The sequence below is a fragment of the Carcharhinus amblyrhynchos genome, chromosome 21, assembly GCF_965287045.1.
Source record: "Carcharhinus amblyrhynchos chromosome 21, sCarAmb.v2.hapA, whole genome shotgun sequence".
In the NCBI taxonomy this organism is placed as follows: Eukaryota; Metazoa; Chordata; class Chondrichthyes; order Carcharhiniformes; family Carcharhinidae; genus Carcharhinus; species Carcharhinus amblyrhynchos.
Window position 1 is genome coordinate 44,845,965 of NC_137344.1, and position 21,857 is coordinate 44,867,821.

At 41.7% G+C, this 21,857-nt stretch overlaps 1 protein-coding gene across 4 annotated transcripts; it reads right to left on the bottom strand.

The window, feature by feature from the left end:
* Positions 1 to 1,097: 1,097 nt before the first annotated feature.
* LOC145356392 (protein NATD1-like) lies at positions 1,098 to 16,755 on the bottom strand. 4 transcript variants are annotated; one of them, XM_080209080.1, is made up of 4 exons: positions 13,273 to 16,755; positions 12,339 to 12,390; positions 9,936 to 10,054; positions 1,098 to 4,058 (listed from the first exon to the last, which is right to left on the bottom strand). In XM_080209080.1, the coding sequence occupies exons 1-4, from the start codon at positions 13,426 to 13,428 to the stop codon at positions 3,942 to 3,944; spliced, it is 444 nt and encodes a 147-aa protein (XP_080065206.1). In that variant the 5' UTR covers positions 13,429 to 16,755; the 3' UTR covers positions 1,098 to 3,941. The 4 variants fall into 4 exon arrangements, 1 of the variants encoding a protein (XP_080065206.1); XR_013889130.1 differs by lacking the exons at positions 1,098 to 4,058; positions 9,936 to 10,054 and adding an exon at positions 10,089 to 12,135 and having other exon boundaries at positions 13,976 to 16,755; XR_013889131.1 differs by lacking the exons at positions 1,098 to 4,058; positions 9,936 to 10,054 and adding an exon at positions 10,089 to 12,135 and having other exon boundaries at positions 13,273 to 13,305.
* Positions 16,756 to 21,857: the final 5,102 nt, after the last annotated feature.

A 21,857-nucleotide genomic window follows, 5' to 3' on the forward strand; every position in this document is an offset into this window, starting at 1 on the left:
CCTACCCCAAGCCCATCACCTGCGAGATTCCCATGTCCCAAGACCCTAACCACCACATTGAGTCTTTGTGTATCCCTTTCAAGTAAATGATGTGGTATCCCTTCGATCCCCCCCTGTAAACTTTTCAGGCAGTCTTGTTGGGTCTAACTTCTCTCCCCCGGGTCTTCCCTCTGTGCTTTTGTCTTCTTCATTCACCTCCTTGCCCCTCTGCTTATATCATGAGCCCTCAAACCCACCCTCCCTTGCACAGCCCTCCTTCCACATTGCTCCCGCAGGACTCACCTCACACTCCACTGCTGGAGTCCACTGCACCTGAACTTCGGACCTTTGTTGCGGTGGCTACATGAATCCTGCAGCACAGTGTTGTTCAGACAGACACTGGTCTGGGGCACTAGAGGAAGGAGACCACTGTATTCGCCAACCCCGGCACAGTACTGATCCGAGACAGCGACAAAGAAGGTCCATGGGTCCAACAGCAAGGTGCTGTCCATGAAGACTAGGTCAGCCTGGATCTGCAGGGCAAAAGCCAGTCCACCCCGGCAGAATGATGAACAGCACAATGGGAGCAACATAGCACAACTGCAGAAAGGTTTTGTTGCAATGATCTCAAGTCTCTCACGAACTGAGGATCACCTTGTGCATGCCACTCTTTGGCAAGCAGGTTTTAGACTGGATTGGAAGAGCTGACAGGATGTGGGCAAGGAGTTATTCTATCGAGCATTCATGAGATGCAAACAAATGCAGTGTTCACGCCAGTAACCAGCGGGAAGACCGACCCACCATTAACCTACCATTGGGAGGACTGTGGCATGTTATTACACTGCGGGGAATTTTGACTCCTGCCACCAAATCTGCCTGGGAAAAATACCATCCATTGTCCTGGTCTAAAGCCACATGAACAGCAGAAAGTTTGGAGAGAAGATTTCGTGAGTATGATCGGTGAACAACAAAAGCAGAAAGTAAGCCATGAGAAAGGGCAACACAGACACCAAATCCACGAAGAAAAACTGAACAGACTTTCAGAACAGATGCTACTCACAAAACATCTTTATTGTGGCCCTGTTGCTCTCCACAATTCCGTTCCTGGGAAATAACTTTTTCCATAGGATAAGAGTGTAATGTTTTTAAGTTTTATATTCAATGTTTTCATGTTCAGCACCAGAAACCACACTTGCACCTGAGTCCTTACTGCTCTTTACAAACCACAATATTTTTTTCTCAGATTTGAGTAATGTAGCATTTCCCAGGGGTCAAGAGGGGTTACCTTGTTGTGGTATTTAGCTAACTGAATTGTCATAAACCCATTCATGTTCTCCTATAGGATATCAGAAGAATAATTGCTATACCAAACTGGTTTATAAGTATAAATTATAAATCCAATTTATTAAAAACAAATTTAGTAGCCTGAAATCAAAACAGAAAATTCCATTTAATTACTGAGAATCCCTACACCTCCTCAGGAAAGCAAAAGCAATAAAAATAATCTGGCAGCCAAAGGCTAAAGCGGGCAAGTGTACGTAACAAAACTTCACCAGTGAGGTTTCATATCTATACCGCAGGACCTTTAGGTATTTGTCTATCTTGTGAAGCTAAAAGAGCTGAGGAATTGGCAGTACGTTGCTGAGGTGTACTTCTGAAAATGGGACGTGAACTCAAAAGCGTTTTGCATATATACCTGATCAAATTAAAATGGTGCTCCTTTTGACCCACTCACAGGATGGGGAGAGGGGCACTTTAAAATAGATTCTTTCTTATTTGAGACTTTTTTTGGAGCAATCGAGGCTACAAGCTGATTAACCCAATTCTTCCTTTTGTTGGCAAAATACACCTGGTTTCACAGGGTCCTTCCCAGACCAAAGACAGGCAGCACGTTCTTCCAGCTCTTCAGGATCTTTTGGTCCCACTGACAGTGCACCCCTTCCCATGGCATGGGGTGAATCAATGGGAAATCCCATTGAAAGCAGGAGGACCATAAGATACTGTCACTGGGCAATGGCACGCCACCTCCTGCCACTGAGAAAAGCAGCATGAAGAGGCCAGAGAAACCCAGCAATTCGGCACGATCTTCTGGCTTTTCCTGCATGGAATCGCAGAATCCCTACACTGCAGAAGAAGGCCATTTGGCCCATCAAGTCTGCACCGACAATCCCATCTAGGCCCTATCCCCATAACCCCACATATTCACTCCACTAATTCTTCTAATCGACGCATCCCTAATTTTTAATTTATTTATTAGTGTCATGAGTATGCTTACATGAACACTACAATGAAGTTGCTGTGAAATTCCCCTAGTCGCCATATTCCAGCACCTGTTCGGGTTAAAACACCTAAGCAGCATGTCTTTCAGACTGTGGGAGGAAACCACAGCACCCAAGGAAACCCATGCAAAGACAGGGAGAATATGTAAACTGCACACCGGCAATGACCCAAGCTGGGAATCAAACCAAGGATGCTAGCATTGTCAGGTAGCAGTGCTAACCACTGTGCCACCCCCAGGACATTAAGGGGCAATTTTGCACTGCCAATGCACCTAACCTGCACATCTTTGGACTGCGTGAGGAAACCAGAGCACCCGGAGGAAACTCACATAGACACGGGGAGAACATGCAAACTTCATATAGACAGTGACCCAAGCTGCAAATTGTACCCAGGTCTCTGCTTGGGTCACTATTTAAGTGGACTTTGCACGTTCTCAATTTTCTGATTCTGGGGAAGCCAGGGAATCCCAATGGTAGTAACTTCCAACAAATGGACCTCAAAGCCTGTGGTATTGTTTGGTGTTGGTTAATGCCTTTCCTCATGATATCAATTGGTCACAGCCTAATGTGTGACTGAGTACGAACAAAAGTATGGCAGGATCACCCAGAATTGCACTAAATGTAGAAAAACAGAAAAGGGGGAAGGGAGGGAAAGAAAGGATATGCAAGTCAATTGACCTGGCCCACTTTGTTCCTCTTCCTTTTCTTCAATCATCAGTAGCAAAGATTTCAGTCCGCCTACCCTTACTCTGAAACAACCTCCCTAAAATATTCACCCTATTACAATTCTTAATGCCTTCAGAAACCTCCTGAGAACCCACCTGCCTCAGAGTGCCATCAGCCACTACCCACTCAGGTCCAAACCCCTTTCAAGTGTGGAACATTTTGGAACATTTTGCTATGTTGGAGGCACTTTATGAATGTTAACACTTATTCCATGGTAAATAACAGCAATATGTTTCAAAACCAAAACAGTGAGAACACTGGAAATCTGAAATAAAAACGGAAAATATCTGAACTCCCAGGTCTGGCAACATCTGTGAAGCGAGGAACAGCTAGTATTTCAGGTCTCTGACCCTTCATCAGAAGACATTTGTTCTATATATATGTATACATCATTTTTAACTGAGACATTTAAATTTAATCATTCATGGAGTCCCGTAACATACAAACTGTACAGAAGGGCAATTTGTTTACAGAAACAATAAGCTTTTGAATTAATAAAGATGTAAAATACATTTCAGCCAAAAAAAATGGCCAAAGGAAAAGCGTAACACAGAAGGAAAACACTTGGGAAGCGACTATCTACTTGAAGTTTAATTCTCCACAGGTACTATTTTTACGCCCCCCCCCACCTGAGTTTAATTCCATCAGTGTTTTTTTAAATTTTCTGCCAGTCTTATTTTTAATTTACATAGAACAATATAATTACATTAAAAAAAGCACAGAAATCGACCATTCAACTCAAAAGATCTATGTCAGTTTTTACCCATAACTGTCTAACTATCAGCACAACCCTATCCATCAACTACTGCATATACATATACCTGTCTGTAAATGATAATTCATTTAATGATTAAATCATTTAAACCATATGAGGTTATCTGTGTTTATTATTTATGTAATGTTGAGTTTGAGATCTTTGTTCCAAACCAATGTCAAAGGGATCAACAATCTCCCCTGTCAGTTCAGTATCCGATCCTTATATTGAGGTTGTGGATTATCCTGCACATATTTCCTTACAAACCAGCAGCTGATGCGAGCCTTGAGGTCATCCTCGACTATAAAGTTCAAGGCAGCCTGTGGATAAGTCCAGTTAAACAAAAATTAAGGGATGGGAGAAATAAAAAGGTATTTGCATTTCTATAGCACCTTATGCTGCCCTCAGCCAGTTAAATATTTTTTCAGCATAGTGCCTTTCATACTGTGGGAAAAGAGGCACTCAGTTTGTGAATAGCAAGGTCCCACACAATCTAATTTAGTGATGTTGATTTGAGAATAAATATTGGCCATCAATATTTTTTTAAAGGAAACTGGTGTAACCACAACCAAAAAATTTAAGACTTTCTTAATAATAGTCCAGACCTTCCTTCCTCAATCACAGTGAACATTGAGATGTTTGCTTTCACTGAAGGATGCAACAACACCACAAATCCAGTAAGCTGGCTTCTTCTGAAATCCAGAAATTGAAGTGTGCCTCAATGGAGCACGTGATAATGTTTCTGACGTTCTGATTTGTAAAGCAGCAGGAACCATTAATTTGGGAATTTTGCCTTTTGCATACAACTTGCATAGATTAGTTAGGGCCGACAATCACAGGCATGAGTCAGCAAGTTAGTGAAAAGTAAATCTGTAAGACAGGATAGATGGAAATATCAGCAATAAAATCTAACTGATGTGTAGACGGCTATCAATGGACGAACAATGTTGTTCACATATTCTTTCTCCATTTCCCCAGCTCCTCTTCACTGACTCAAACCAATGGAGAGCTTTCCCCCTGTTTCCCACTGACTCCAGTTTTACTAGAGCTTCTTACTGCCATACTTGGTCAAATGCTGCCTTAATGTCAAGGGCAATTACTCCCAGCTCACCTCTCGAGTTCAGTTCTCTGCCCATGTTTGGACCAAGATCAAGGGCAGAGTAGCCCTGGCAGAAAAACCAAACTGGGAAGGTCAGTCAGTCAGTTGTTTAATTGTTTAACACTACTGTTGCAAGCAAGTCAGTGTGTATTGGTGTTTGGCACAAGTCTGGATAAAAGGGAAGGTTAGGGCATCCAACTGTAAAATCGCCCGCCAAATCCAGATGATGTTATGAATGGAAATGGTGCCCATGTTAGGCAATACCCTGCATGCAACCCAGTCAATAAAGAAAGGAATTGTAATATTGTTCTTTTGGTAATATCACTGTCATATTGCTTGTGTACTGCAAGAAGGGCTGTTGGCAGTTGTAATTGTGCTAATTAGAGTATGAGACAGTGACTGTTAAACCAACAGGAAGAAGTGGTTTTGACATTTTAATGAACCAAGAGGAACTTCAATCAGAATTTTGCATCAGACAGTAAGAGGGATAATTTTGAGGCAGGTTGTTTTAGTTCAAAGGAAGATGTCTATAAGTTGAAAAAGTGTAAATAAGCAAAGTAAAGTAAGTTTGCTTTTTTAAAGCAGTATAGTTAAAGTAAAAAACTCTGGTAAGAAAGCACTTCTGAAGAGACTGGTTGAGACAATTGTGAGATCAAACTGAAGGGATGTATTTAAGGAAATACTGAAACCTATGTGAGGGGTTAGCTGCTTAGATCTCCCACAAGATAGCTTGAACAGGGCCAGAACTAAACAGCGAGGTGCTCTCAGCCTCAGAGGACATTCCAAGAGAAAAAAGGGCACTGCATGGTAAAATTATTGGAATTCTATAGATTTTAAATCTATAAGTTGTTGCTAAGTAGGGAATGGAGAAGGTTATTCAGAGAGTAGTTTAATTTAAAATCTTTTGGAACTTTTAAAGTATTGTGTATTATTTGAGGCCATACTTATGTTTGTGCATTTAGTTCATTTCTCTTTTTTTAAAAATAAACATTTACTTTAATATAAAATCATAGCAAATAGTCAAAGGCATAATTTCCTGATTTCGGAATCTCTCCTCATAATATACAAGTTGCAAAAGAACATTTTTTGCAGTTGTTTTAAATTTCCCTTTGGAATTTGGCAATCTCAGCATTTAATGTCAGCCGCGCCATTACTGTCATGCCTGGTTCTGCCCAAACTTTATGTGGAACGGGCAAGGGTTACCATCTAATGAACAAAGATAGCTAAAGGAGAAAGCATGAAGAAGAGATGAAAAGATGACCAAACTCAAAACTGCAAGTCTAAATGCTGGGAACTTGAGGGAAGGCAGTGAAGTAACTGATCTGATGGTGAGAAAAGGGAAACAAATCATTAATCTCCAAGAAACAATGTGGAAAAGCAACAAAGCAAGAGAAATTGGTAGTCATAGAGGTTTACAGCATGGAAACAAGCCCTATAGACCAAATTGTCCACGCCACCCTTTTTTTTAAAACCACTAAGCTAGTCCCGTATCCCTTGATAGCCATTTTACTCATGTAACTCTCTAAATGTGTTTTAAAAGACAAAAGTTGTATCCACCTCTACTACTACCTCTGGCAGCTTGTTCCAGAGGCTCACCACCCTGTGTGAAAAGATTGCCCCTCTGGACATTTTTAGAACATAGGACATTACAACGCAGTACAGGCCCTTCGGCCCTCGATGTTGCGCCGACCAGTGGAACCAATCTAATGACCCTCTAAACTATTCCAATGTTATCCATATGCCTATCCACTGACCATTTGAACGCCCTTAAAGTTGGCGAGTCCACAACTGAGATATTGACTATCTAACTGATCTTTGCCCCTCATTATTTTATAGACCTCTATAAGATCACCCCTAAGCCTCCTACCTTCTGGAGAAAGAAGTGTCAGTCTATCTAGCCTCTCCACATAACTCAAACCATGAAGTCCTGGTAGCACCTAGTGAATCTTTTCTGCACTCTTTGTAGTTTAATAATATCCTCTCTATCATAGACCAGAACTGTACACTGTATTCCAAGTGTAGCCTCACCAATGTTCCATACAACCTCAACATGATGTCCCAACTTCTGTAATTAATGTTCTAACCAATGAAACCAAGCATGCCGAATGCCTTCTTCACCACCCCTTTCCGCCTGTGACTCCACTTTCAATGAGCTATGAACACGTACATGAACAGGTAAAGTTTATATTCACTACTACTGTGGAGAAGATGGGAGAAGAAATTGCTTTGGAAGACTACTAAGCAAGGAAATTAAGGGCAAGATGCTGGCAGGGGACAAAATCAGTGACAGAATCATCAAAGTATAGCTAGTTGGAGATGAAATGTCAGTTACTTGTTATACACTGCAAAGTAGGCGTGGACCAGAAGAGAAAGACTATAAGAACACTGAAAGGAATGAAAAACTGCAAATCATAGAACAAATCAGAAACCAACAGACCTTCCTAGGTGAATATGGGGACCAGCTCCTGAACAGGCTACTGTTTTTTCAGACAAGTGATGGAGAAATATCAGGAAGGCCAATGAAATGTGAAGATTGTCTTCAACTTTTTAAATGACAGGGTACCTAAGGAGGCAGTCCAGAGATGAGTCAGAATTTGGGGAGTCCCTGAGAAGTATGTACGGCTATTACAGGACATGTGCAAGGAGTGCAGGCCAAAGAAACAGTGTGAGGGAGAGTGAAAGCTTCAAAGTCAAAGTTGGTTACACCAATGATTAGCACTTTTCTCCTCCTGATTGTCACGGATGGTCTAATTGTGTAAGTGACATGGAAAGTGCCATGGTCAACGATGTTTGAGCTATTAGGTGGGGATGATGAAAACATAACCAATTATCTGGAGAAATAGGGAGAAGCTCGGGAAGACAGGGATATGAAGATCAGTAAACCAGTGATCCTATGTATGGACTGTCAGTTTGGGCCTAGGGAACAGTGAAGACGAAAAGATTATGGCTGAAGACTTGGAGAGAGTAGTTTCACATACCTGGGAGTCAGTGGTGGCAAAAGATGGAGAAATGGAATTTGAAATTAAGCAATGGATTAGCCACGGTTGGAGACCTCTATGACCTCTAAGTGCAGTGGACCATTACATGATAGAAAAGTATCACTAAAACTATAAGGAAGAATCCATGAGCCAGTTGTTGTACAGAGCAAAACTTAAGCAACATTAAGGAGAAGGACTATGACTCAATAATAATGAAATGCTGATGCTGAGATGGATGTGTTGAGTAACAAGAAAGGACAAAATCTTGAACCAACACATCAGGAAATTAGGAAAGATTGTGGGAGCATCAAAAATGTCAGTGATAAGACTGATATAGTATGGTCATTTGTTACGGAGATGAGGCAAGTGATAGAGATGGAAAGAAAAGATGGAAAGATGCAGCAGTGAGAGACTTAAACAGGGTGCAACTGGAAGAGAAATTGGTAACCGACAGGAGGAGAAGAAAGGTGATCGATCAGCATTGTGGTGACCCCAAGTAAAATAGAAGAAGTCAAAAGAAGAGACTGATTGTACTGCCTAATCTTCTGAGCCAGAATCTTTCCTTACTGCTGTTCTCATGTCATTCTTTATTATCAGGCTACTCCCAACCCTTTGCCATTTTGGCTATCATTTCAAAATGTTCTGTACCCTGGAATATTTATTTCCCAACATTGTTCACCTCGTGGCGGCATGGTGGATGGGCGGCACAGTGGTTAGCACTGCTGCCTCACCCAGGTTCGATTCCCAGCTTGGGTCACGGTCTGTGTGGAGTTTGCACATTCTCCTCGTGTCTGCATGTGTTTCATCCCACAATCTGAAAGATGTGCTGGTTAAGTGCATTGACCCGAACATGCGCCAGAGTGTGGCGACTAGGGGAATTTCAAAGTAACAGCATCATGGTGTTAACGTAAGCCTTACTTATAACTAATAAATAAACTTTACTTTAAAGGCTTGTTACCGTGCCTCTTTAATAGTGATTATATTGAATCTGTTTCTCACTATTAATGCTGCTAGTTCAGCTAAGGATTACACTAACCACCAATTTAAGATCATCAGATGGTCTCGCAATGAAGGCATTTAATAAAATCCAGAAGGCATTTGATTAAGTCTGACATAAGCAACTGTTATATAACCTTAAAGCCAATAACATTGAAGGGAAATTATTGTTCCAGTTTTTTGGTTTGCACTTCATGTAATGGCAATTTTGAATGCTCATGTAATGTACTTATATAAACTCTATGAATAAAGTTTATCTTTCAGAAAAAATAATTAAAATGTCATAAGGACAGAAAATAATCTGAAAGGCCAATATGAATGCTGAATCGCTGGCCTATATATTGGGGAATAGAAAACGAGGTAGAAATGCTACAGATATAAAAAGATGTCATTAGATGACAGTTGGATTGCTGTGAGTGATCCGAGGAACCACACCTTAGGAAGGATATTCAGGCCTTGAGAGACATTCAGTGTAAGTTTACCAAAATGATGCCTGGACTCCAAGAGTTAAATTACAAGGAGAGTTTAAACAGAGTTTGGAAGGTTAAGGAGCAAGCATTTGATCAAAGTTTTCAAGGTATTTAGAGGAACCAACAGAGTAGATAAACTTTTGTTAGGAGAGCAGTCTAAGACTAGGAGGCATTGTCTACAATTTAAAGCTAGACTTTTCAGGTGGTAGAAATAATGAACTCTGTACCACAAACAGCAATCAATGATAGACATACAGCAAACTTTAAACTATGACTGATAGATTTTAGTTATCCAAAGATATTTAGTTATCCAAAGACATTAAGAGATATGGGACAAAGGTGAGTACAAGGAGTTGGGTTACAGAGTAGCCATGGTCTACTGAATGGCAGAACAGATTCAAAAGGGCATATTTATTTCCCTTCCCACACTCATCTGAAAGACAGCACCTCTGACAGTGCAATACTCCTTCAATACTGCACTGGACTGTCAGCCCACATTCAGTACTGAAGTCTCTAAGTGGGATTAGAACCTCAGAGGTCAGACACACATACATACCACCCAAGATTGCTGCTTCTCATCCTTGATCATCCCAGACATGCAAATTATTGTATATTTTATAGAAAATCAAAACATATTACGGCAACATTCAATACCTGCGCTAGCAGTACGCCAACTCCAAGTCCCCTGAACTTTTGTGGTACTGTTGTGCTGTACACATCAATCATTTTATTTCCAATGTATTTGTACTGCAAAACAGCTTCGTCTCTAGGATCTGTCAATACACAACTGACATTATTTCAGTGATAGGAGCTTTCTGAATGGTTATAACTATGTGTAAAACATCTAGGATCTAATGGCAAAACTATCTTAGACATTGTTATAGCTGAAGCTTAATTAGTGTATACTTAAAACTAATAGAGGGTTGGCAGATCTGAGTTATACTGCCAGTGCTGTGTCACTCTGTGGCCTGAAAAAAAAGATTTCTGGGCATACATTTTAGTATTAACAACTAGCTGTCATAATGACGATCTTTTTGTTAACATCATTAAAAAGCTAATTCTTTGGACCCACCACATTCCTGGCAGTTCATTCTTCACCAGTCAGAATTGTGCAGTGGCAAATCAAATCCAAAGGAGTTAACTTATCACTCCAGATCTGTAATTTGATGGCAACAGGGGAACTAAAATTCATTCCACTACTAACTTTAGACAAGAACTTATACGCCTTCATGTCTTTGATCGAAACACTTAGAAGCATTAGACAGTCCTTTTGTGTACAGTATTTGTAATGTTGTGAAACAAAATTTTACAAACAATTTTTAACCAAAATTTAGTACGCTTATTTGTTGTACAATCATAGAATACAGCAGGGATCCATTCAGCTCATTGTGCCTGGGTCAGTTCTCCAAGCTACCAATTAGTCCTACACTCTGACTCCTTCCCCTTAGAACTGGGAATGGAGGGATACAAATGAATGGTCTAGTTGGACCAATGAGCGGAGCAGGCTTGGAGGGCCGAAGGGCCCGTTTCCTGAGCTGTATTGTTCTTTGTTCTTAAATACTTAACTGGAGGTGGGTCTATTTCTGAAAATTGAAGAGGGATCTGGCCCAGGTAAACTGGAGTCAAACACTAGCAAGCAAAAATGTAATAGATCACTGGGGGGGCCTATAAAGAGAGCAATCCCACGAAGAGGAAAAGGGAGAGCAACCAAAGGGGGGACAGCAACTAAAGCCAGAGTTCCCTGAACAACAAAGAAGTGAGAGACTAGGGTGAAGTTGAAAAAGGGGCATATCACAGATGTTTGTTAATACAAGGGAGAATCTTTGATGTTTTGATTTGATTTATTACTGTCACATGTATTAACATGCAGTGAAAAGTATTGTTTCTTGCGCACAATACAGACAAAGTCTACTGTTCATACAGAAGGAAACGAGAGAGTACACAATGTAGTGTTACAATCATAGCTAGGGTGTAGAGAAAGATCAATTTATTAAGTCCATTCAAAAGTCTGACAGCAGCAGAGAAGAAGCTGTTCTTGAGTCGGTTGGTTCATGACCTCAGACTTTTGTATCCTTCTTCCAACAGAAGAAGGTGGAAGAGAGAAGGTCCAGGGTGCGTGGAGTCCTTAATTATGCTGGCTGCTTTTCCGAGGCAGTGGGAAGTGTAGACAGAGTCAATGGATGAGAGGCTGGTTTGCATCATGAATTGGGCTACATTCATGACCTTTTGTAGCTTCTTGTGGTCTTGGACAGAGCAGGAGCCATACCAAGTTGTGATATAACTAGAAAGAATGCTTTCTATGGTGCATCTGTAAAGGTTGTTGAGAATTGTAAGTGACATGCCAAATTTTCTTAGTCTTCTGAGAAAGTAGAGGCGTTGGTGGGCTTTCTTAACTATAGCGGTGGCATGGGGAACCAGAACAGGTTGTTGGTGATCTGGACACCTAAAAACTTGAAGCTCTTGACCCTTTCTACTTCGTTCCCATCTCCTTTACGCTTCCTGAAATCGATGACAACCTCCTTCGTTTTGTTGGCATTGAGGGAGAGATTATTGTTGCTGCATCTGTTTACTAGATTCTTTATCTCATTCCTGTACTGTGCCTCATCGTTGTTTGAGATCCAATCCACTATGGTGGTGCCGTCAGCAAACTTGAAAATTGAATTGGAGAAGAATTTGGCCACACAGTCATGGGTGTGTAATGAGTATAGTAAGGGGCTGAGAACACAGCCTTATGGGGCACTGGTGTTGAGGATGATCGTGGGGGAGGTGTTGTTGCCTATCCTTACTGATTGTGGTCTGAGTTAGGAAGTTCAGGTTCCAGTTGCAGAGGGAGATGTCCTCTGGAGGAATCAGGCTGAATATAGGATATTGAGAGAAGTAAAAAAGGGCAAAGGAGACAATTTGCGACTGTGAATAACAGCAATTGTAAAAGAGAAACCGATGGTTTACAGGCATACTAACAGTAAAATATCAGAAGAAAAGTGGCGATTAGGGACCAAGGTGGAGATCTATTGATATAAGTGGAAAGCGTGGTTCAGTTACTAAATGAGTACTTACCAAGGAAGAGGACTTCATCAAGGCTGTGATAAATGAGAAAGTTGTTTGGATGCTGCATGAAATAAAAGCAAATAGAGGAGGTACTAAAAAGGCTGACTGTACAGTAATTCCTAACTCAACACCGATTCAATCAGAGTAGCTTTGTTATAACCTCACTGATACAATAGGGAACATATGTCATTTTAACATCACAACATTCGCTATTTATGTTGTTTGTCAGTGGGAGACAATGGTGTGTCATGTGGATGTAGAAGCACCATTTTGATATTGTTTGAAGCGCATAATCAATAGATTTTCTGGTAATTTAGTAATTCTTCCTATGCCAACCCTGCTTGGAAGGAATACTGTACTTGAAGACATTGCGTATCTTAGACGATGCCTTAGGTTGTCTTGTTAATCTTGATGACATATCAGAAAACGTTATTGCTATTTTCTTGTCACCCAACACACTGCAACAGTCCATGGAAGGGAGAAACAGCAATACTCAAGATTAATTATTAATTATTTACATCATGCCTTAAGCCAGCTCATCAAGGAGACAGACCCCCCCAAAATAAGTCAACAATCAGGGAAATTTGACATGGTTATATCCTTGAGAGCGCAGTCAATATTGCTGATTCGTAGGATGATGGTACATTGGATTGCATGAATGGTGTGTGGCAAAAAGTGTGGCACAAACAAATCAACCATGTTAAATGCTAACAGTTGCGAAGGCGAGTAGGAGGGCCACCTCAGAGAAGGTGGTGTCAGCAGCCACCCTGACAACATGGTTGGGCTGAAATACCTCTTACATCAAAGTCCCCATGGCCATTTCAAAGTACTGTCCAATGACTCTATGATAACCCAGCATTTTTTATGGCCTCCTTCTGCGCTGTTGGGATTCTATGGATTTGTTACTCAGGGGAAAGCATCGTGAAGGAGGGAAGGTACTTACAGGCAGACAAACATCTGGGCACTCTCTAAGAGCTTCTGTTATGCAGATCCTTTGATGGCTGTGATTTATGATTTGTAGTCTTGTGCACCTGACAGTACTGTCTGATGTGGAATCTTGTCCTGAACACTCAACACATTCTTTCAGGGGGGAATCCATCTCCAGATTTATTTTCTGGCACTTAAAGATAGAAGATACTCAGGAAGTAATTCTTCCAGAATCAATGTCCATGGAACCCTTAACACTTTTTCAACCATAGGTTTTGAAGTATATGATGAATCCACAAAATATTTTAGCCTTTATCTCAAGTGATGAAGGTGTGATGGTCACTGGTCTGCTGAGATTGGTTCCATTAGGGTTGCATTGGCCTGCTACCAGAGGAAAGTGTTTGCACAACATAATGTTATTTAGAAACCCACCAGTACCCCGTAATCCATCCCAATGAGTTGACAGCCGAGAGAAAGGGTACGACTTGTTAAGTGAGGGGGCGGAAAGTGAAGGTGAAACAAAGCGCATGCGCATTGCCGCCGGTTCCCACGGCACGCCGACTCTGCGCTTGCGCAGTGGATGTTGCATGATTTATTCAGTGGCCCGGTCGAAGCGCCGCCGCCCCGGTATAATGTGGATTCATTCACCGAGCGGCCCGGCCCGGCCCGGCCCGGCCATCGGCTTCTCCTCGTCTCCGCTCCCGGCCCAGACTACTTACCGCCCAGCTTAACAGAAAACCGGTACCTTCTTCTGTCGTGTTGGACGTTTGGGTGAGCGGGAGTGCGAGAGGAGCTACTGGCTGGGTTTGACCTACTCATTTTGGGTAACATCACCGTCAACAAGTTGACGGCAGCCTTCCGGCACGCCGCCATCTGGAACCTGCCTCTGCGCGGGTGGCGGAGCCCGGATGTGCCGCCAGCGCCCCCTGTGGGGGAGCGTGGTAACTGCGAGCCAACGTCCAAACCCTCAACACCATCCCTCCAACTCAATACAAACCCCGCACCATCCCTCAAACTCAATCCAAACTCTCAACACCGTCCCTCAAACTCAATACAAACTCTCAGTGCCGTCCCTCAAACTCAATCGAAACCCTCAACGCTGTCCCTCAAACTCAATCCAAACCCTCAACGCTGTCCCTCATACTCAATCCAAACCCTCAACGCCGTCCCTCAACCTCAATCCAAACCCTCAATGCCATCCCTCAAACTCAATCCAAGCCCCCAGCGCTGTCCCTCAAACTCAATCCAAACCCTCAACGCTGTCTCTCAAACTGAATCCAAACCCTCAACGCTGTCCCTCAAACTGAATCCAAACCCTCAATGCTGTCCCTCAAACTCAATCCAAACCCTCAACGCCGTCCCTCAAACTCAATCCAAACCCAATTCAAACCTTCAACACCATCCCTCAAACTCAATTCAAACCCTCAACAACATCCCTCAAACTCAATTTAAACCCTACACCATCCCTCAAACCCAATTCAAGCCAAACCCAACAATATCCCTCAAACTCCAGTCTAACTCTAACGGTGATTTGTCATGTAACCTTCTTTCTCCACCCCTTGAACCCAACACCAACCCAAAATGTAACCCTCCTCATCCAAATTAATTTACTCTAAATGAACTTAAACCCTTAAATTCAATACCCTGAACATCAGCCTGAGAGAGGACGGAGCCTCCTTCTTTAAATTCACTATCATTCCAAAACATAACTGCCATTCCACTTGCAAATGAATTCCCTCTTGCCTAATGTTGACCACTAATTCCAAATCTATCATAGCCTTAAGGCAGAAAACTTTCATTTACCTGGAAACTCAAAGTTTAATCATCCTCCTCCAAAATAAAGTCACCTAGCTCTGATTCTAAGCCTCCTCCAAGTAAAGGCATCCCCTAACCTCACTCTCCACCGTCCACTCAAAACTTAATCCCTGTCCAAACCTAACTGTAAACTTCACCTCCAACTACAATCATCCTTAATTAAGCCCAATCCTCTCCCTCCTTCAAATACAGACATTCCAAACTGGCTCTAAACCTAACCTTGTATCAATCCAACAGTCTCCCTTTTCCACCTAAAACCCAACCAAAAACTAATGATAATCACTTCCTAAATAATACCGTGCTACATCAAATCCAAACCAAACCTGACCCTCCTTCAGTTAAAGTTACTTTAGACCTAATTTTGCCCAATCCTAAACTCCTAATTCAATTTTAAACCTGATCCTAATCCAGTGCCAAATTCTGCCAGTTCTGGAGTTGAATCTGAGAGTTTATATCTTCAGCGTCCAATTTGTACCCAAATTGAATCTCAGCATTGGCATATACACACCATGCAGGGGTACCTGTTTAAGGTGGCAAAACAGGACAGAATCTGGGAGAATAGCTGTTAATCTAATAAGTGTCTATAAGCAGTGTGAAGTCTATGAAGCAAATATTGTACAACTGGAACAATCAAGTATAAATTGAAAAGCATTATACTTCCTATCTATAGCTGTGGTATGACCACACTTGGTGTATTGTGTCTAATTTTGATCATCATACATGTCAAAAGACATGAAAATGTTGCGGAAGTTACAATAGGGGATGACCAGAGAATAACTAGTTCTTGGAACCCCAAACAACGTGTCCTGGTCTCCCCCCATGCGGACACTATAGTTAAGAAAACCCACCAATGCCTCAACTTTCTCAGAAGACTAAGGAAATTTGGCATATCAGTTACGACTCTTACCAACTTTTACAGATGCACTATGGAAAGCATTCTTTCTGGTTGTATCACAACTTGGTATGGCACCTGCTCTGCCCAAGACTGCAAGAAACCACAAAGGATCGTGAATGTAACCCAGTTCATCACACAAACCTGCCTCCCATCCATTGACTCTATCTACACTTCCCACTGTCTCGGAAAAGCAACCAGCATAATTAAGGAACCCACATATCCCGAACCTGCTCTCTTCCACCTTCTTCTGTCAGGAAAAAGATTCAAAAGTCTGAGGTCACATACCAAGAACAGCTTCTTCCCTGCTGCCATCAGACTTTTAAATGGACCTACCTCGCACTAAGTTGATCTTTTGCTACACCCTAGCTATGACTGTAACGTTACATTCTGCAGTTTCTCCTTTCCTTCCCTATGAACGGTATGGCTTTGTTTGTATAGCACACAAGAAACAATTCTCATTGTATGTTAATACATGTGACAATAATAAATCAAATACAGACCGCCTGAGATTAAGAGTACTATCTCAACATTTTGGGTCTGAGAAAGTGAACAGCGTCTTCCCAAGGGAAAGGACTATTAAAAGCTATTATCTTTTCCTAGAGAGCCTGTTAAATAATTTGTTGGCCTAGTTGTAACTACTCTGTTATTGTGACAGTCTGGGGGTCTCTCTTCAAAAATTGTATCTTCTCACTTTCAGAAAATACAAGAGAGATGGGGGAGTTCTTATGTTGTTATACTTTACTAATTTACAAGTTTATTACAGAAGTAGTTAACATACAATAAACTTTAAAGTGGCTAATTACATCATAAAACTAATGAATGTAAAAGATAAAAATACAGTTTTAGTTCTAATACAGAATCCAATAAAACTCTAAAAATACAATGCATCAGCAAATATTTTAAGAATACCCATCAATATTCAAAGTAATGTTTTACATGAATCCCCAAGTGAATTAGTTGTTGAGAAATTGGATACAGAGGTCAGGAGGAATATTGAAGGGGAGCTCCCTTCTACAACATTCCTAATTTTCTGAAAGGAGACTGAAACAGTTATACCCTTCTAAACCAGGTTACATCATTCTTTATTATTCACTATGACTTAATTGTTAAAATGGCCTTTTCCATATTGTGAGTCTGGTATATGGTCATCATGTTCTTAGATATGTTCTTAATATCTTTGCTGTTTACCTCAAATAGTTTCTATTTTTATGGAAGTGAGTTTTAGCTTTTAATAGAGGAATAGATTTTTATAAAAGTTTTTATTTGAGTTTGCTAAGTTCTAAGAATGTCTCCTGAATAGAGAAGGAGAGGAAAAGTTAGACCATTAGACCTAGGAGCAGACTTGGCCCATCGAGTCTGCTCCGCCATTCAATCATGGCTGATATTTTTCTCATCCCCATTCTTCTGCCTTTTCCCCATAACCTCTCATCCCCTTATTAATCAAGAACCTACCTACCTCTGTCTTAAAGACACTCAATAACCTGGCCTCCACAGCCTTTTGCAGCAAAGAGTTCCACAGATTCACCACTCTCTTGCTGAAGAAATTCCTCCTCATCTCTGTTTTAAAGGATCATCCCTTTAGCCTGAGGTTGTGCCATCTGGTTCTAGTTTTCCCTACTAGGGTAAACATCCTCTCCATGTCCACTCTATCCAGGCCTTGCAATAGCGTGCAAGTTTCAATAAGATCCTCCCTCATCCTTCTAAACTCCAACGAGTACAGACCCAGGATCGTCAACTGTTCCTCATATGACAAGCTATTCATTCCAGGGATCATTCTTGTGAAACTCGTCCAAGGTCAGCACATCCTTCATTAGATATGGGGTCCAAAACTGCTCACAGTGCTCCAAATGGGGTCTAACCAGAACCTTATACAGCCTCAGAAATACATCCCTGCTCTTGTATTCTAGCCCTCTCGACATGAATGCTAACATTGCATTCCTAACTGCCTGCACATTAATCTTAAGAGAATGTTGTACAATGACTCCCAAGTCCTGTGTTTCTGATTTCCTAAGCATTTTCCCATTTAGAAAATAGTCTATGCTTCCATTCCTCCTTCCAAAGTGCATAGCCTCACACTTTTCCACATTGTATTCCATCTGCTACTTCTTTGCCCACTCACCTAACCTGTCCAAGTCCTTTTGCAGCCTCAATACCACGTGTCCCTCTACATATCTTTGTATCATCTGCAAACTTAACAACAGTGTCTTCAGTTCCTTCCTTCAAATCATTAATGTATATTGTGAAAAGTTGTGGTAACAGCACTGACCCCTGAAGTACACCTAAAGTCTCCAGCTGCCATCCTGAAGAAGACTCCTTTATCCTCACTCTCTGCCTTCTGCCAGTCAGCCAATCCTCTATCATAGTAAGAAGTCTCATAACACCAGGTTAAAGTCCAACAGGTTTACTTAGTAGCAAAAGCCACTAGCCTTCGGAGCGCTTGCTGCCCCTTCATCAGGTGAGTGCTATCATGCCAGAGTCTTACCTTTAACACCATGAGCACTTATTTAACAGTCTGCTATGCAGCACCTTGTCAAAGGCGTTTTGGAAATCCAAATAAATCACGTCCACTGGTTTTCCTTTATCTAACTTCCTTGTTATCTCCTCAAAGAACTCTAACAGATTTGTCAGACACGACCTCCCCTTGACAAAGCCAAGCTGACTCAGTCCTACTTTATTATTGTGTATTTCCAAGTACTCTGCGATCTCATCTTTAATAATGGACTCTAAAATCATGCCAATGACCGAAGTCAGGTTAATCGGCCTGTAATTTCCCATCTGCTGCCTCCCTCCCTTCTTAAACATTTGCTTCTTTCCAGTCCTCTGGTACCCTCCCTGCCTCCAGTGATTCCTGAAAGATCACCAACAATGCCTCCACAATTTCCTCAGCAATCTCTTTTAGAACCCTGAGGTATAGTCCTTCCAGTCCACTTTTCTTTTGAAAATGATTTCTCTTGAAAATGACTTTCGAGCTTTTTATTATCTTTCCTTTGTGTGAAAAGTACTTGAAAGGCCCTGGTATTGCTTTATATGTAGCACAGACAACGTCTGTTTAACACCTGTTGAAATCAAAGCTGTCAGCTTGTGCACCCCATCCTACCACCTTACATGGTGACCACCTACACTCAGTGGCAGCCGTGTGTACCATCTACAAAATGCACTGCAATAACTCAACAAGGCTTCTTGAAGAGGCACAGGCATATTAGCAACAGGCAACATGATTTTGTGAAGAAAAGGTGGTATCTAACAAACTTTATTGAGTTCTTTGAGGAAGTGACAAGAAAAGTTGACCAGGGCAGGGCAGTGGATGTTGTATACATGGATTTTGGTAAAGCCTTCGATAAGGTTCCTCATAGCAGTCTGTGACAGAAGGTGAAGTCATATGGGATCCGAGGTAAGCTGGTACAATGGATACAAAACTGGCTTGGGCATAGAAAGCAGAGAGTAATAGTGGAAGGGTACTTTTCTAACTGGAAATCTGTGATAAGTGCTGTTCCACAGGGATCACTGGGGCCTCTGTTGTTTGTAATATATATAAATGATTTGGAGGAAAATATAGCCTCTATTGTTTGTAATGTATATATAAATGATTTGGAGGAAAACATAACGTGATTAGTAAGTTTGCAGATGATACAAAAATTGGAGTAGCGAATAGTGAGGAAGATTGTCAGAGGATATAGCAGGAAATAAATTGACTGCAGACCCGAACCGAAATATGCCAGGTGGAATTTAACCTGGATAAATGTGAGGTGACGCATTTTGGAAGGTCTACTGCAGAAGGAAAGTATACAGTAAATGGTAGAGCCCTTAGACAAATATTAGCATACAGAGGGAGCTAGGCTTGCAGATGCACAGTTCCCTGAAGGTGGCATCTCAGTGGCCATGGTGGTCAAGGAGACTTATGGCATGCTGGCCTTCATCGGTCGGGGCGTTGAGTATAGGAATTGGAAAATCACATTGCAGCTGTATAAGACTTTGGTTAGACTGCATTTGGAGTAGTATGTATAATTTTGGTCACCACACTACCGGAAGGATGTTGATGTTTTGGAAGGGGTGCAGAAGAGATTTACCAGGATGTCGCCTGGTTTGGAGGATGTGGACTATGAAGAAAAGTTAAACAAACTTGAATTGCTTCCATTGGACCTTCGAAGGATGAGGGGAGACCTGATAGAGGTTGACAAGATTATCACAGGCTTGGATAGAGTGGATAGTCAGAGTCTTTTTCCCAGGGTCAAAGGGTCAATTACTCAGGGGCATAGGTTGAGAGTGAGAGGGGAGAAGTTTAAAAGAGATGTAAGGGGCAGGTTTTTCACACAGAGGGTGGAAAATGCCTGGAATGTGCTGTTGGAGGAGGTGGTGGAAGCAGATTCTATCACAACGTTCAAGAGGCATCTGGATAGCTACATGAGACATCTCATTGAGACGTATAAGATGATGAATGGGATGGATAGGATAGAGGTGGAAAGACTCTTCCCGCTCAAAAAAGACAGTAGGACTAGGGGGCACAGCCTCAAGATAAAGGGGGGGCAGTTCAGAACGGAGTTGAGGAGGAACTTCTTCACTCAAAGGGTGGTGAATCTCTGGAATTCTCTGCCCGTTGAAGTGGTGGAGGCTGCCTTGCTAAATATTTTTAAGAAGCGGGTTGATAGGTTTTTGATAAGAGAGGGGATTAAGGGTTATGGGGAGAGGGCGGGAAAGTGGAACTGAGCCACGACAGATCAGCCATGATCTTATTGAATGGCGGGGCAGGCTCGAAGGGCCAGATGGCCTACTCCTGCTCCTATTTCTTATGTTCTTATGTTCTTATGAATAGGCAGCGAAAAGAGGGATATGGAGCACATAGAGGCAAGAAAATATTAGAGAGGCATCTGTGTCGATACAGACTTGATGGGCCGAAGTGCTATAACTGTTCATTGTTCATAGCGCAACCTATGTATAATGTGCTTTAAGGCTTCTGGGTAAAAATGGCTACACATGATTATATGTCCACTTCCTCATTTCTGAAGCATAATACCTGAAATATCTGTGAATTCATACCTTTTTTTATTTGTGGGACAAGGTGTCGCTGGCTAGCCAGCATTTATTGCCCATCCCTAGTACCCTTGAACTGAGTAGTTTGCCAGGCCATTTCAGAGGCAGTTGAGAGTCAACCACATTGTTGTGGCTCTGGAGTCACATGTAGCCAAGACCAAGTAAGGATGGCAGATTTCCTTCCCTAAAGGACATTAGTCAACCAGATGGAGCTTTTCCTTCAATCAGCAATGGTTTCATGGTTATTGGTAGATTCTTATTTCCAGATTTTTTTTCATTGAATTCAAATTCCACCATTTAGGTGGTAGGATTCGAACCTGGGTCACCAGAGCATTAGCTGAGTCTCTGGATTAATAGTCCAACAGTAATACCACTAGGCTATTTATTCATGTTTTTCCTTCACAGCATGACATATAATGGAGGTGTTTAAATTGATTAAGGCGATGGATTTAGTTGCATTGAATAGTTATTTGAAATGAGTTGGATACGGTGGTGTGCATTTTAAAATCCTCAGGCAAACTGCTGGGTTTTAGGGATGTGGAATCTGCTTATGGAGGAGAATGATATTGCTGACCCAAAGCAAGGGGAAAGGAGGCCAATTGACATTCAATGTTGACAAAGCGAGACTGAAGCACAGTGTGTAAACGCAGACCCAAAACTGCCAACCACTTGCAAATTTCTACCTGGTGAATAAGATAAATCAGGGATCAGTAGAACTGGGTAATGTGCTTGAAATATAATAATTTCTCTAGGACTTAACTCGAGCAAAAGCATTGGAGTTATTAAGGAGCCCCTGTGGTGTAACATACACACCCCCGTCAAACATAAAACTAGCAAAGGCCATGATTTATCCACAAATTAGT

What these genes read in the sequence shown, in the direction of transcription:
- LOC145356392 (XM_080209080.1), bottom strand. Translation starts at nt 13,428, where the DNA reads ATGGATTCCCCCCTGAAAGAATGTGTTGAGTGTTCAGGACAAGATTCC. An exon ending in TGATGAAGTCCTCTTCCTTG is followed by an intron (nt 10,055 to 12,338) that starts GTAAGTACTCAT and finishes GTGTATTGACAG; the next exon opens with ATCCTAGAGACGAAGCTGTT. An exon ending in TTGGCGTACTGCTAGCGCAG is followed by an intron (nt 4,059 to 9,935) that starts GTATTGAATGTT and finishes ACTTATCCACAG; the next exon opens with GCTGCCTTGAACTTTATAGT.